Here is a 16384-nt window from a genome sequence, read left to right as displayed (position 1 = left end):
TATAAAAAAAAAATATATATATATATATATATATATACACACACACATATACATACACATACACACTCACTTTTTGTTCTATTGTAGGGAGCCAAAGAATGAGTTGAATGTTTAAGAAAGCGTGTTTGGAATGCTTTGGAAATTATAACTTTCCAAAGACATACCCTTGGTTTTTGGAAATTTCTACAATAAAAAGTTGAGAGGAGTTCATTTTTAGTAGTAAGAGTTGGTTGTAAGATCTGCCTCTGTTATTTAAAAAGATATATCCTTGTTGGAGTATGTCATCTTGCCATGATGTAGAAACAATAATGAGCAAAATCCAAAGTTCGTAAAGTAATGCTTTGGGATTGTGTCTGATTTATGTTAATTTTCCTCAAGAATGAAGTGATTAAAACTTTCTCTTACTCAACCTGAGCATGTGAACAATCCTTCTAATCTATTTTTCACCTTTTTTTTTCTTTTACCCATTCCATGCTCACTAGAGCTTAATGGAAATAAAGTGAGAAAGAAACTCATGGCCCCAGACGTTAGCCTGACCCTGGATCCTAGTGATGGCTCTGTGCTGTCAGATGATTTGGATGAAAGTGGAGAGATTGACTTAGATGGCTTAGACACGCCATCAGAGAACAGTAATGAATTTGAGTGGGAAGGTAAATGCTTCATTGTTTTTATCTAACTTTTATTAATAAATGTTTGTCTCTGTGTGCATACGTGTTTTTTGAGTAGCGGTTTCGTATTAGGATAATTGGAAAAACTTAAAACTTGAGCATGAACCCAAAATCAATGACGGAGGGATTTTGTTGAAATATCATGTTATTCTTTAAAGTTCCTACTGTATTTGTTACTAAGATGTGAAGTACTGCTAACGCTGAATATTCTTATGTTTCAAAACTGTTTTTAGTAGATTACACAGGTGGCTTAATTTTTTTTTCTTAATTGCCCAGTATTGTAAAGTTATGTTTTCTCATGTTGCTTCCAAAATATCGCTTGATAATTATGGCATGTTCTTTTATTCAGTCAATAATCTAAGCAAGAAAAGCTTTGAAGAGACATGTAATTTAGGGAATATGCTACAAGTAATTAAGGGTTTGCAGAGAGGGAGCTTTGAAGGGAGTTTTTTTTAATTAGGTTTGCCTACACTGTATAAACAACCAGCTCGAATTATGTATACTCTTAGTCTTCAAACTTTATATTCCTGATTATTAGTTATTTAGAATTCAAAGGAGTTGGCATGTCTGTTGCTTTGGATGCTTTCTTTAATGACATAATTGCTGTGTACAGTATCTTTATATAGTTGTTTGTGGGTTTTATCCTTAGAATGATTTTCATTTCAAAGCAGTGTTCGGCACTATGTGTCTTATCTGAAGTAAAGAGTAAGATCCTTGATATGCCGTATCTTTGTTCCTTTTTTCTTCCCTGTTTTACTGGTTCACTAAGCAGTCCAGTTATAGCAGTTTTTTTTAAAAGATACTGAAATAGTTTTCTGCCTATGTGTTTTGTCTCTTCTTTCTTTAATGCTGCTGTAGTCATTTCCTGGAAGGATATTTTCCGTTAACAGCTTTATCTTGGAAACAAACAACTAACATGCAGTAGGTTCCCCCTCCCCCATCTTTTGGTAAGGACTATGATACTAAAATTTTGAAAATCATTTCTTCATTTAAAATCCACTAAAATGCAATCTTGAAATATAAATTACACCTAATCATTGGTGCTTCTGCTTTGGCTAATGTCAATTCAAAATAGACTTTTGCATGTACACATCAGAATTTTTTCAGTAAATATATGCTTAATAAAATTGATCAAATGAGAAATAATCATTGACTAGTTAACCACTTTCTATCTGGTATTACAGTGTTTGGGGAGTAATTTATGTGCTCAATAACAAAAACCGGTTTGCTCTCAGATACTTACTGTAAATAACCTATAGTGGTAACTACCAAGAACAATGTTGTAAATAGAATCTAGAACAGTATTGTAAGGCCAGTATGCTAAGATTTTGATGGTTGTGTGAATTATCTTTTTTTGGACTCATGAATATACACTGCACTGTGATTAGGTGCTTTCTGAATTAAGCAATACAAAAAGAGTTCACCATGTTTTCCAAAAGCATAAAATGGCCTCATACGAAGAGCAAGAAGCCTTTTCCTCTATTATAGAAGAAACACTTAAAAATTCCACAGAAGGTATAATGAAAAATTCTCTGAACAGTCTAATTAGATAGTAAAGTGGTTAACATGCAATTTTATTTTTATTTGTTATTTATAAGTAACAATTTGTGATTCAAAAACCTTTTATTTTGACAGATGATCTTCCAAAGCCCAAAACTACTGAAATTATTAGGAAAGGCTCAATTACCGAATACACAGCAGCAGAGGAGAAAGAAGATGGACGACGCTGGCGTATGTTCAGAATTGGAGAACAGGACCACAGGGTTGATATGAAGGCAATTGAACCCTATAAAAAAGTTATCAGCCACGGAGGTAAGAGCGATCAAAGATTGTTCGTATTTTTTAGTGCAGTATCAGAAATGTAAATGCTTAAAGAAGCTCTCCCTTGAGTTAAAAATTGTAACTGGTAATTTTTATGTCATTTTAGAAATATAACAGGTTTGAAGTAAAAGGATAAAACCACATTTAAAAATCATTAGTAGACGCACACAGTATGTTCAAAAGGTACAAGAGTGTACAGCAAAAACTGTTTTCCTCCCGCTCTCTTCCTAAGACACCCCCCCAAAATTGAGACTTTCTCATCTTTTTATCCGTTTGTAATTTATATACAGTGAAATGCCGTAATCCTTTTTTGTAGCATTTGCAAATTTCTTTTTTTTTTTGGTCTCAGCTTCATGAGATATCTATAATTGACACATAACATCGTGTAAGTTTAAGGTGTAAAATGTGTTGATCTGATACAATACATATTGCATAGTGATTACCATTTCTTTTTTGTGGTGAGAACATTTATGATCTGCTCTCTTAGCAACTTCCGTGTACATAATAGGGTATTATTAACTGTAGTCACTATGCTGCATGTTAGATCCCTAGAACTTATTCATCATATTACTGGAAGTTTGTACCCTTTGACCAACATCTCCTCTTTCCCCCTAGTCCCTGGTAACCACCATTCTAGTCTCTAAGTTTGGCTTTTTTAGATTCCACATATAAGTGATATCCTACAGTATTTGTTTTTCTTCTTTCTGACTTTTTCACTTAAAAGTGCTCTAATCTGAAATGTAAGATTCAGTGAGTTTTGACAAATGCCCATGTAACCATGTATCCCCATATCACCTACACCTCTAGACAGATAGAACTTCTCATTGCCCCCAAAATTCTCTCATACTCCTTCCCAATGAATACCCCCTCCCCAGGAACCACTATTCTAATGTCTGTCCCCATGACATTTCCTGTTCTAGAATTTCATGTAACTAGAATCATATAGTATACACTCTTGTGTCTGCTTCTTTTGCTCAGCATCTTCTGGAGATTCATCCATATTGTTGCACGTGTCTGTTGTTCATTCCTTGTTATTGCTAATTGATATTTCATTGTGTGGTTTGACCACAGTTGGCTTATTCACTTTTCCTTTGATGGCTATGTGAGTTGTTTCCAGTTTGGGCTATTATGATTAAAACTGCTGTGAACATTCTTGTACTAGTATTTTTGTTGTGTAAGTAAAACCTGGTGTTACTTAAAGCCCTAAACAAATCCTGTAGCTTTACCATAAAGTACAGAACTAATTCATTCCACATTCTTACGGAGCACCAACTTTGCATATTTGTGGAATATCCAAAAATGTAAGGCTTTGATCCTTAAGAAATCACAAGTCAAATAGGAAAAGCTTTGGAAGTACAATTATAACTTCTGTCCATCTGTGCCATGTACAGAAGTTTACTTACACGCTGTAAATAGTGCCAGAATGTTAATGGTAGTCAAAATGCAATTCACTCCTGGGGCATCTGTGTGGCTCAGTCTGTTGAGCATCTGACTTTGGCTCAGGTCATGATCTCACGGTTCATGAGTTTGAGCCCCATGTCGTGCTCTGTGCTGACAGCTCAGAACCTGGCGCCTGCTTCGGATTCTGTGTCTCCCTTTCTCTCTGCCCACCCCTGCTTGTGCTCTGTCTGTCTGTCTGTCTGTCTCTCTCTCTCTCTCTCTCTCTCAAAAATAAACAAACAAAAAAAAAAATGCAAGTCACTCTCTAGAACATGTCATATTACCTGAAATCCTAATGCAGGAAAGGGACCACACAGGTTAAGCAGATTGGGTTTTTTTATGTAAAATCATTTCTGCTTAATTTACTCTCTACCAAATGCATTCCCTTCCTTATTTCTATAGTCTTCATTCATCTGAAAACAAATCACTTGAATATTTGCAGTTACATTATTCCACCTAATTTAATCTTATTCAGATGAAGAAAACAGGATAATCTGGATCAGGAAGTCTACAGACTTGCATTAATTCAGCTGGTTCATGGGAAACAAGTTGTGAGACCTGCCTTATGGTTTAAACCTATTATCTTTCAGAAATAGTGCTTTATTTGGATTAGGGGAAAATAATTAGGGCCATTTTATCCTACTGAATTATCACAATGTGTTTTGTGACTGAGATTAAGAAAGATATTGAAGATGCTAAGGTACTTGAAATGTTTAAACCTTTTCAGCGTGTGTTTGTAAACAATAGAAATGAAAAAGCAAAACAGTTTGTTACTAGATACAGCTTAATATCTAGAGATTATAATAAACATACACATTTTAATAGACATACACATTTTAACACTTTTTCTTCTGTTAGAATTGTCAGAGATGTAATCTTTTCTTAGTTTTTAATCCTCTCTAAAATCCACAAAATGCTAGGTATTGTTGACTGTAAAACTATTTTTTGAGAAGCACCCACTTTAACCATAAATTGCTTAAGATTGTCTTGTTGCAGATGTTTTTGTATTATGTCTGCTTGGATTATATCACATTTGTCTATTTGCTAAAATGAGTCTGGCTTTCTGATTATGCTATTTTAATTGGGTTTCTGGTTTTATGCCCACCCTTTCCTCTTGAGATTTTATTGCACTTGTTTTGAGAAGAGGGGATTTAAACATCTTTCTAAGACTATTTAAGATTAAATAAGAAACCAGGATTTTTGATCCAAAAACTTGTGGAAAGTGAATCACTATAATCTGTCAACTGTACAGATTTCCTCTGAAAAAGTAAAATCGTGCTAGCGATTTTCTTTGATTTCTTTTCCAGGATATTATGGCGATGGATTAAATGCCATTGTTGTGTTTGCTGTATGTTTTATGCCTGAAAGTGGTCAACCCAACTATCGATACCTGATGGACAATCTCTTTAAGTAAGTGTATCTTCACAAAAATACTTGGAAGAATTTTGGGTTAATTAGATCTCCATTTCAAGAAGGTGAACTTTAACTGGGAAAAGATTATAAATATCCCCATCCTGGTTAAGTCCTTATTCTTTGGCATTATGCAACTATTTGTTTTCCAACTCAGCAGAAAAATTGTCAGTTTAAAACCGGAGGGGATATTTCAAATGATCTGTTCCAGCTTCTTTATTATTTATATTTGAGGATACATTGAGTGTAAAGAAATTGCTTTGATCTCAAAATCATATGACTAAACTGCATTTATTCCCAAGAAGCCAAATGTAACTGAACTAAGTTCTGTTATATTTCTCCAGAATCGTTTTGTTTCTTAAGTTAGTGCTGTTTTTAAAACTCTTACTGTGGAGGGGTGCCGGAGTGGCTCAGTTGGTCACGTGTCCGACTCTTGATCTCAGCTCAGGTCTTGATCTCGTGAACCGTGAGATTAAGCCCTGCTTCAGGCTCTGCGCTGACAGCGTGGAGCCTCCTTAGGATTCTCTTTCTCCCTCTGTGTCCCTCTCTCTTGTGCACACACACACTCTCTCTCAAAATATATGAACTTAAAAACTTATTGTGGAAAATTTCAAACATATACAAAGGCAGAAAGAAATATATTGAATCTTTGTGTATGAATCACCCAGTTCCATAGTTAACAGTTTATACCTCCCCAAAATTTATGCTCTCCCCATTGTATAACTTTGGAGCAAATCCCAGAAATCATGTCATTTCATCTATAAACACTTAAATATGTATCTCTAAAAGATAACTTTTTTGTATATAATCATAATACTGACTAATGCAATTTTAAAACTTTTTTTGTTTTGTTTTTTAGAGAGAGAGAGAGGAAGTGTGCTTCTGTAAGGGGGGCAGAGAGAGAGAGAGAGAGAGAGAGAGAGAGAGAGAGAGAATCTCAAGCAGGTTCCTCTGATGCAGGGCAATCCCATGACCCTGGGATCCTGACCTGAGTGGGATCCCCAACCAACTGAGCCACCCAGGCACCCCCCCCAACCAATGGAGTTTTAGAATTTTAATTGGCTTTGCTGTCATTTAAGAGAAGGGAAGGACATTCTATAATTTGGATAATTGGGTTTGGTAGTGTAAAGCAATATTTAAGGCTTAAACTTAATTTGTTTTTATAGGTATGTTATTGGCACTTTGGAGCTGTTAGTAGCAGAAAACTACATGATAGTTTATTTAAATGGTGCTACAACTCGAAGAAAAATGCCCAGTCTGGGATGGCTCAGGAAATGCTATCAGCAAATTGATAGAAGGTATTGTAAATACACATTGAAAGCTAGTCTGAATAATTTTTAGATTAGATTTATTAGGTTAAATTTTATTTCCTATTGCCACTTAAAGACACCATAAATTACATTGGTTAATTTCATAACACATTTCTCTTTTCTCAATGTAGTATCTTAGAATATCCTGAAGGAAATGAGTTTTGATCTGTTTTACAAAGAATAATTCCTTAAAACAAACTTATAAAATAGTTCTTTATTTCTCCTTATTTATACCACACTGAACATTTTCCTGTAATTTACATTCTGGGAAAGGATGGAAAACTTAGTACATTTCCTATTTTAATATATTGTGAATTTTGTTTAACTCATAGTGCTGAGCATGTTTTATGGTTTTAAAGATGCTCACCTATAATCTTCCTCTGGAGTGAGCTCCAGAAGTGTGTTCTCCTAGGAGTTAGTCATCCATGTGAATGGAAGGAACTTTGATTCTACAATTGGTTTGATTTGACTATAGCTAATTTGAACTAATTTAATGAACTCAGACTCATTAATAGGTTTCTCTAAATACCTAAACATTGCAGGAGCTAGTTTTTATGATAAAAAAAAAATGCTAATGATCACTTTATTTAAGTGTGAAATATGCATTAATAAAACAGGTTTTATTTGGTCATTATAAGTCATCCAGGATAATGCCTTTAATTCTTAGGGGGGAGTTTTACACCCCATAAGAATGTGTTAGATCTGATTTACATTTCCTGTTCCTATGGTGATCTTCACATCCAGCTTTCTGCTTGCACAGTGCCTTTCATAGTGTCAAAGAAATGAGTACCAGTTCCCTCCTCTCCTGAAAAATGAAAACAATTTACCTCTGTATTCCATATTGACCTCTACCCCTGGTTGACAGAATCCTAAAGTGAATATATCTAGGAGACATTTAATGACAGGCTGTACTGTGGATGGACATAAATTTAGCCAAGTGGAGTAAAGTTCATCTCAGTAATAGGAGTGACCATCAGAATTCAAGAGTGCATTTTCTTGTCTTTAAGAATATCCCATCTAAATGAACTTATGGATGAGGGTTTTTTTTGTATAAAGTTGTACATACTTACTGATGTCTTACCTTTTCTTCCAGCAGTAGAATTTGTAGAGCTTTTAAATTTTTATTTCTTTTTCTTTTTTTTTTTTAACTCCAGGTTACGGAAAAATCTAAAATCACTAATCATTGTACATCCCTCATGGTTTATCAGAACACTTCTAGCTGTTACAAGACCCTTTATTAGGTAATTTTCTGAGAGCCATTGACTTTAAAAAAAAAAACAAAACTAGAAACAAAAACACAAACTCCTTGCATGAATTTTTCAGTTCTGTTGGTCAGAATATTGAGGTAATTATTTTTATTTTCTTCCGTAGCTCAAAATTCAGCCAAAAAATTAGATACGTCTTTAATTTGGCAGAACTAGCGGAACTTGTCCCCATGGAATATGTTGGCATACCAGAATGCATAAAACAGTATGTTTTGTTTTATTTCTTTAATTATATTGGATTTTTATATTTTGATATGCAAGAGGTAAATATTTTTCAATACACACTCTTTTTCCTGTATTATAAATATTTTGTAACTGCTCTTGCTTTTGTAAAGAAGGAAAAGGGAAAGAAGCCATTTTCCAACACCTTCTCCATAAGTCACCATTTTCTTCAGGCTATCAGTTGAAGAAGTAGGAAGTATTTTTCTGGTTGTGATTAATTTTCATTTCTAAAGACTTTGCAATCTTAAGAGTTGATTTCTTCATTGGTCAGTACTAAAGAACGTTCTGTAGACTTGGAACATGCTGCTCTCCAAATTTGAGTAAATTCATCATGGCATTGAATAATCCTGTTACTGGAGAAATACAGTATTGTTTTTATCAGCCTAACCTTGGTACATTCCAGTGGCTGGAATATATTCTGTTTACCACATTCACTTCTTTATAACTTTTATAAGGATTTGGTAGAAGGCTATTAACATAAATACTTGGGTATCACACTGCTGTCATGTAGAAAAAAGTTTTTTGTTTTGCTAATCTGAGGTTTAGTCCATTTAATGTGTCAAAGCCAGATTTCTTAGGTCAGTTTTGACTTTCTCCACAGTGTATTAAGTATTTTTGGTTTTGCCTGCAGTCTTATATGAGTTTATTGTCAGTGCCTTTTTTTCGAGTTTTTGTTCATCTTCATAACATGTATATTTACTGAAATAACTCTTCCCTACCAAGGTATGAAGAAGAAAAGTTAAAAAAGAAACAAAAAAGGTATATGCACACCTTGACTGGGTTGCATCTAGACTAGTCCATTTGCATTGCACAGACTAACTCTTCCTTATTGGTTGGTTAGCTTGTAGACAAAGATAATAGCATCTGTAAATATAAACATACCCCAGAATCCAAATACAGAGTGAATCTAAAATTCCCGATGCTGAATATGGCTTGGATTCACCCTGTTTTAACACCATGTATAATGCCAATTAGGAATTAAAGGCCACAGCCCCTCTTCACTCCTTTTTGGTATACGTATACTGATGAGAAAACCAGAGAAATTGCTAAGAATACTATTTGAAAAACCAATTACCTCTAAGACTTTATCTGTTTCACCATATTCTTTACATGTCTAGTGGTTTTGATAAATACATGTACTTATTTAAGGAATCAATTTATTTCCCTGGGGTTTATGATTATATTTGCAATGTACATATTCTTTGGCTAACCAACATTGATTTCCCTGTATGCTTATAAATGGCCTGCTAACCAGTCAAATCCTACATACAATAAAATACCTAAAATTCAGTATACCATTTAATAGTTAAATACTCTGCTTTCCATCTTTAATTTTGAATACTTCTGCTTTGAGCATAACAAACTATTAGCTCTTAATATCTTGGCATAGAACATGAAAGGCAAGGATATAAAATAATTACCATTTTATATACTAATTTAGAACAGTGTAGAATTTGGAGCTAACTTGTTAATGGATTTTTAAAAAATAATGACATATTAGCAAAACTGTTTTAATACTAAGTGTCTTAAGAGTTAGGGTGAGAAATTTGTATGTAGTTATTACTTTGACCATTCTAAGGAACCAGTTATAAGGAACTGAAACATTCTTAACTTTGAGGACGTTTTGACTCTCTTGATGAGCAAGAATTCCGTTGACCTTGTGACGGAATCATAGCTTTACATTTTTGTATGACACTTAACAGTTTAACAAACATTTGAACATAGAGGTGTGAACAGTAATTTTAGATCTTGCTAATTTTTTTTTCTAGGCACTAGTGTACATTTGCCAGACAGATAACTGAAATTAAAAATATAATCTGTAATTGTATACTGAAGCCAGTTGCTTCATGGATTTCAAAATGAATTACCTTTGTTGATAAAATCTGCTGGGCCTTTTTACAAAGTTCTTAGTATTCAGTTACCTAGAATTTAGGCATCAGAAAAATAGTAGAACTATACTTTTTATTTAAATGTATTTTTTGATAACCTACCAGTACTATTTTATCTTGTTTGTTTGTTTGTTTTCTGTTTTAAAAACTTCTGTTTAACCTTGATAGAATCATTACATGTATGTTTCAGGCACTTCCTTATTTTTTTGTACCAAGTTTTTTTACTCTTAAAAAATAATAAATTCTTGTCAGCTTGAAAATGGTAACATTAAAGTTTTAAAGATAAAGGAGCATATTTTAAGACATTTCACAGAGACTGTATGAGGAGGAGCTTACTTAAGCTCCCTATTAAGAAATCCCTATGATGAGTACTGGTAATAATAGGGTTTCAAAACTGAGTGTGGAAGTATAGGAATTTTAAATGTTGTAGATGTTTCTTTCAAACAGTTCCTCAGTGCCAAGTATGGCCAGGGAGAGATAACAGTTGTTAACATGTTTGAATGTAGTTTAAAAGTAAAGTAATTGTGAAATTCGTTCTTAAGGATATTTCAGATTTTGAAAAGATTGGTTGTATACTGCAAGCCTTACCAAGAATATGTACCTTTCAGATTTTTGGTACCAGCATATTAAAAAAAAAAAAAAAATGTTTTTAAATGTTGTTAATCTGGCTTTACCACAGACCAAGACTCTTCAGTCTCATTTACTAATGTTCAGGTGATCCTAGTAATGAGTGGTGATGATCATAGTAATGTAAACATAGTAATGAAAAGTATCTTTATATATCAAATTGTTTTAAACTCCCCTCCATCAGTAATTCCAACTAGTAGAAATATAATAGACTATGGTACATTATCTTCTTTAAAGGGTTGTTTATAATTGTGTGGTAATTACATAATTCTAATCTCCACTTGCCTAAATTTTGATATGATCTCTGTGCAACACACTACTAATCGAGGCAGATTTTTAACCACCTCTGGATATTTCTGATTATTAAATTCGATGGCTTCTTACTATCAAAATAAGTGAAAGGCATTTATATTCTAAGTGTACTAGTAAATTTTATACAATAATTCTGATTTCTATAAATGTGCATTTTTATCACTGAATTTAAAAACATTGATCAGTTGGTGGGATTGGTATCATTTTAATATTTCGGTTAACAGAATCATTTTTGAGGGAGTTTTTCCTGCCACTTTCTCATCACTTACATCCCTGTCCCAGCCATGCTATGGCTCCAAGATTTTAATATACTTGTTATAGTTTGAACTTTTAGTAAAGTTTATGGGCATTTGTACATAAAGTATATTACAGTCTTTGAGGAAACAACAGTCACATTTCTTGCCAGTGTCCTCTTGTCTTTAAAAATTACCTTTCATGGTTGGGGAAATGTCTGGTAACCTTTTTACTATGTCTGCTTCTTTGCAAAGCTTTGTTTTTAACAGAATAATATTCTATGCTAAAAGTAGTCACAGTTTTTAAAAGAAAACTGTTCACTTGCTAGTGTCTTATTATCTATATTGTTTTTCATTAACCAGAGTTGATCAAGAGCTTAATGGAAAACAGGATGAACCGAAAAGTGAACAGTAAGTTTGGCATCTAGTCCAGACAAGACTGAAGAATGTGCTGATGAAGCAGTGCTCTTTTTTGCATTTATAATGCATTTATTGGCCCTGATTTTTATGTAACCTGTTACAAAATTGACTTGATTCTTCCTTAATGGACTTTTGTATAAGGGACTGTTCACTGCTGTATTGGTTTGCAAATTTCTTGAATTTAGCTCTTTATTAGCTAATTATATTGTACTCATTTTATATTTTATATTGCTGAATAGCAGAGAACCACACTTTATATAAAGCAGTTTTTGCATTTGTTTGTTGAATGATACATCTTCTTCAGTAAAATATTTATATGCCTAAATGGTAAAGGAAAGAGATAATATATATTTTTATGTTTCTGAGCAATATTTTTTAATGTATACCTGTCTTGTGGAAGAATGTGCAGGTAAATGAGATCATGATTTGTAAAGTGCATGTTCGAATTTCTGTTTTTGTAGATGGTTAGATACATTTCCTGGGTAACTTACAGAATAAAGTTGCTCATAAGATGAGGGACAGTTAAACTGGTTCTCATGAACACCCAAAGGTCATGTTCATAATCTAAGTAGATGTATACTATCCTAGGCTTTTTTCTCATTTAATAAATACCGTTTAATTCAGAAGCGCAAATACAAATGTATTGCACACTGTTTCCTTTTTAAACTTTAAAGACAAGTCAAAAAGCCATTTTTAGAACTACAGAGGCTAAGAATTGGGATTTGTATATATGTATATATGGGACATTTTATCTTCTGGCCCAAAGTCAGAACTTTATTATAAAAATTTTAGATTTGTTCACTAATGTGAAATAAGCTGTGTGTCCAGGGTATCACTCTCCAGAATTTGTGAGTGCAGTGTAGTATTCAGAGAATGTGATGAGTTCTTCACTGTCACTATTTTTCTGTAGAAAATAGGGGCTGCTTTTTTAACTGCTCTCAATGTGGGCACTTTACCAAAATACTTTATCAATTATTTAAACTTGATAATAAGTGTTTGACCTAGTCAGATATTGTGTGTATTCACATTTTCTTTTGAATCATGTTGACAGTACTGTAAAACTAAGTTATTTTGTAAGTCTTAGAGCATCACTGCATTATGCTGTTTTGGATGACACATTTATATTAACTTTTTGTTTAATTTGGTAAGTACCTTGACACTATATTAAAATACATTGTCCTTAGGTGCTCGAACAGAACTTAATTGCCCGCAGAATCATCCTAAAACAGTAGGTTGGTCTAATATTGTGTCATACACTTGTGTGACTCATTTGGAAAACTTGGTATCCTCCAAATTTGAGGGTACTGCCACACTCTGGGCCTTCCTGTAAGGCAATTTATTAAAGAGTGTCCTAGAGTAGCAAAATTGGAGCAAAGGAGGGCTAAGCTTTTAGGCTTTATTCTGTCAGACTGAACATACATGTGGCTTTCACCATTGCCATTTTTAATACAAAGTTTGTATTACCAAGAGAATTTTCCTTTACTTTTTGTCCTTCTCAGTTATAAACTTGACATGCTAAACCTAAGTCTAATCCTGGAGGATTCCCAGGATGAGATGTTCCTCAGCAGCCTTCTGACTTACCTTGGATAAGCAGCTGTAGGCAGATCCTAAACTAACGTCATTCTGGCAAGTAAAGCCAAAACCATTATTGCTTGCTCAAACCTTAGAAACGGCTTGTGTTGAAAAAGCAAACTAATAATAACAACTTAGCCATTCCTTCTGAATTGAACCATATGAGAATCATGGATAAACGATTGTGGAATTTAATTGTGATTAGGGTATGTATTTGTAGAGCTCTTTAAGTAGTCTTTCATCTATAAAAGTCTTTATCCTGCTCACAGTTTGCTGAGCTTTTTAAATAGGTGGTTTTCCTCCAAATTAACAGTTTTTCAGTTTCAACAGTTTATTGTGTTTGTTCACTTTTGCTTTTGCAAGCATTGTTCCTAACTACAGATACAGCTTGTTGCAAAAGTGGTGCATTTTCTTAAATATTTTTTGAAGTACAACTAGCCCGTCATCCATTAGAACATTAAAAATCAGAGGGAACACTGTTAACACTTGGGATGTAACGAAAGGGATGTGCCGTGAATCGCTAGAGTAAAACACACCTGCTCTAACCTGCACCTTAATGGAATCTGGTATAGAGATGTGCCCCATAATAAATGTCTCATAACCCTAAGGCTTAAGATCATAACTGGTAGGTTGGAGGAGAAGCATTTACTAAGTTTGTTGTTAATCGTTTGTCTTTGTGTGACATTTCCCCCATATCATTCAATTTTAATTTTCCATTACTGATTGAAGTGAAAGTACATATAATTGTAATATTTCATGTTTCTCCTAAGGTCATGGATCTAACTTAACTGGTTTAATTTGATTTTTGTCAGTATATTTTGTTGTACTTGGGCTCTGAATGCCTCTTAGTCAAAAGTTTCTTGTATAAAGTAATTTGGTTGTGTTCTGCTGGATCATATTCCTAGGTAGCACCAAGGAAAGATGGTATATTGACCTCACAGTTTAAGCTTAATAGCCTTTACCTTGGGTGGAGCTTGGTGGTGGAATATGATTCTAGGTAAGCCCTAGCAGGGTAGTTTGAAAGGAAAATAACAAAACAAGGAAGGAAGAGAAAGAAAACTATAAAGGGGTTCTCTCAGATGTCACTGAATGTGTCTGTAAAGGGAAATAGTGTGTGTGGCAGCTCTTGGCACCATGCAGTAGGCTTTCTTGCATCCAACAGGAAAACCTGCAGGCTTCACACGGAACATGTGAGTAAGAAGACTGGAAGTGAAGGAGGCAAAGACTGGTAACACCTATAATGAGAATTTGTATTTTCCTCTGCTTTGTCTCTTCATACAGAAACAAGTTTGAACAGAGAGGGTCAGCAGTAACAGTGCTCAGATTAAAGTTTAGGACTAGGTTATTTTTTATGTTTTCTAAGATTGGTAAACGTTAATGTAGTCTTTGAAAGTGGGCATCGCTATTTAGTAACTTGCAGTGAGTACTGAAATTTGCTGATTGATGAGTATATGTCAGTAGCTAGAATTTGTTCGGCTGCAATTTCAGAATTTAAAAAGGTAAGGGATCTGCTTTTTGATAGAGACTTCTTGTAGAGGACTATATAGCACCACTATTTGGTTGTTTTTATGTGAGTGCTCAGGGAATCTCGAAGTGTTTGATTTAGTGCGGAAGTGGCTTTTTTAGATTTCTTCAATTGACAGATAAATTAGCATTAGGATATTATCGGATAGAACGGGCCAGTTTCCTGATGAGATTGGTAAAGGTATATATAAGGTGACAGTTGCTTTGTCCTCCTTTTCCCCATGTTATATATGGAAAATTAGTAACGTTGCTTAATCAGAAGGGAGAAGATAGGCTGAAAATAGATTTGCTAATCCGTCCCATCTTGTTTTCATGCTTATTTTTTTCCCATCCTATTTAGATATTTGAGAACTGGATCACAAACCTCAAAAGAAAGGAATAGAGGAGTTAATGTGCTTATTAATTAGACCACCTGTTCCGTTAGAGTTTATCTTGTCGCAGGGACCAGGAATTGGAGTTGAGTTGCTGGGAGAAAGCATTACGAATTTACATTCACATGAGAAGGTCAGCTGGTAAGGGCAGTGGAGACCATCTGTGCAGTGTTCTAATAGTACTGAAGAATTACCTGGGGAGCCTTTCACTCCCTCTTCCGCCACCCAAGATTCTGAATGAATTAGAGTTAGATCAGAGGTGAGTCCCTGTAATGTAACTTTCTTTCAAAGTTCTAAAAATAGTACTTGAAAATAAGATAATGTGTTAATAAACACCAGGAGTGACTCTAAAATTTGAACAGAACTGTTATTTTGTTTCAACTATGTATGCTAGATCTACTTAATTTCTTATGTTTTGAGATTTACTTTAAAAACTCTATGAAAAGCACTTAAACACGTAATGAAAATCAAAGGTTTAATGCTTTCAGATTGATAAAGAACAATATTAAACTGTTTGCTTCGGATAGCTGTCTGAGTCTTATGTGACCTTATATAAGAGGTTAAAACATTTACATTTTGAAATCTGTGTGTTTTCACAATCAGTATGGCTAAGGAGGAACTTGGAAAATAATACTAATCTGCTGCTCCACTGCACTTTTTGTATACAGACTTTTTAAGTTATGCCCCTTAAACTGTTCATTTACATAAACCTAACTGGTAAATATTGGAGGTGTTCGGGGCTACTGTCTTGCACAGCCGATTGGACACTGTTCACCTGGAACACAATTTAGAGTTAGTCACCTACACACTTTGATACGAATTCCAAAAATTCAAGTATTTTTCTTAATGTAAGTTCACGTTGTTGCCATGTAGACACAATGTGCTGTGATCGTTTCACTATTCAAAATATGTTGCCTAGGCTGGTGCTGTCATTTTACAGTGTGAGAAATTTAGTTCTGATGACTGTGTGTGGAAGATGTTGATGTGATCCCTGTAAGAAAGGAAAGAGTTGGTCTTGATTTACTAAGGAGATGTAATATTGTATTTTTCTCTGACTTATTAGGAATACAATAACTTGTGTCCTGATTTGTTGCACATGATACTTTTGCAACGTTAATGAATTTAAATAAATTAATTGTAAAGTTTGTTTTTGACTCATTTTTATCACATATTTTGTCTTACATTACGTCACTAAATTTTTACACTGAGATTTTATCTTGTAAGCCTTTCAGTAGTTACAGAACTTTTGTTTCTCTTTATGTAGTCTGGGCACTACTTGCTATTCTTCAAAGGGGTGAAG

At 34.0% G+C, this 16384-nt stretch overlaps 1 protein-coding gene across 4 annotated transcripts in view; it reads left to right on the top strand.

Moving 5' to 3' along the window:
* The window catches only part of BNIP2 (BCL2 interacting protein 2), a 25956-nt gene extending 9727 nt beyond the window's left edge, over positions 1-16229 (top strand). Inside the window, exons 4-11 of one of the 4 annotated variants that reach the window (XM_049613720.1) lie at positions 483-650; positions 2304-2480; positions 5237-5339; positions 6506-6637; positions 7804-7890; positions 8021-8119; positions 8860-8895; positions 11561-16229. In XM_049613720.1, coding sequence (XP_049469677.1) covers positions 483-650; positions 2304-2480; positions 5237-5339; positions 6506-6637; positions 7804-7890; positions 8021-8119; positions 8860-8895; positions 11561-11612 — 854 coding nt within the window. In that variant the 3' untranslated portion in view covers positions 11613-16229. The remainder of the gene's footprint in view (positions 1-482; positions 651-2303; positions 2481-5236; positions 5340-6505; positions 6638-7803; positions 7891-8020; positions 8120-8859; positions 8896-11560) is intronic. The other 3 variants (XM_049613722.1, XM_049613721.1, XM_049613723.1) reach the window with 3 other exon arrangements.
* Positions 16230-16384: the final 155 nt, after the last annotated feature.

Source organism: Panthera uncia (genome assembly GCF_023721935.1).
Source record: "Panthera uncia isolate 11264 chromosome B3 unlocalized genomic scaffold, Puncia_PCG_1.0 HiC_scaffold_1, whole genome shotgun sequence".
Taxonomy (NCBI): domain Eukaryota; kingdom Metazoa; phylum Chordata; class Mammalia; order Carnivora; family Felidae; genus Panthera; species Panthera uncia.
This window is presented reverse-complemented; position numbering and strand designations above follow the sequence as displayed.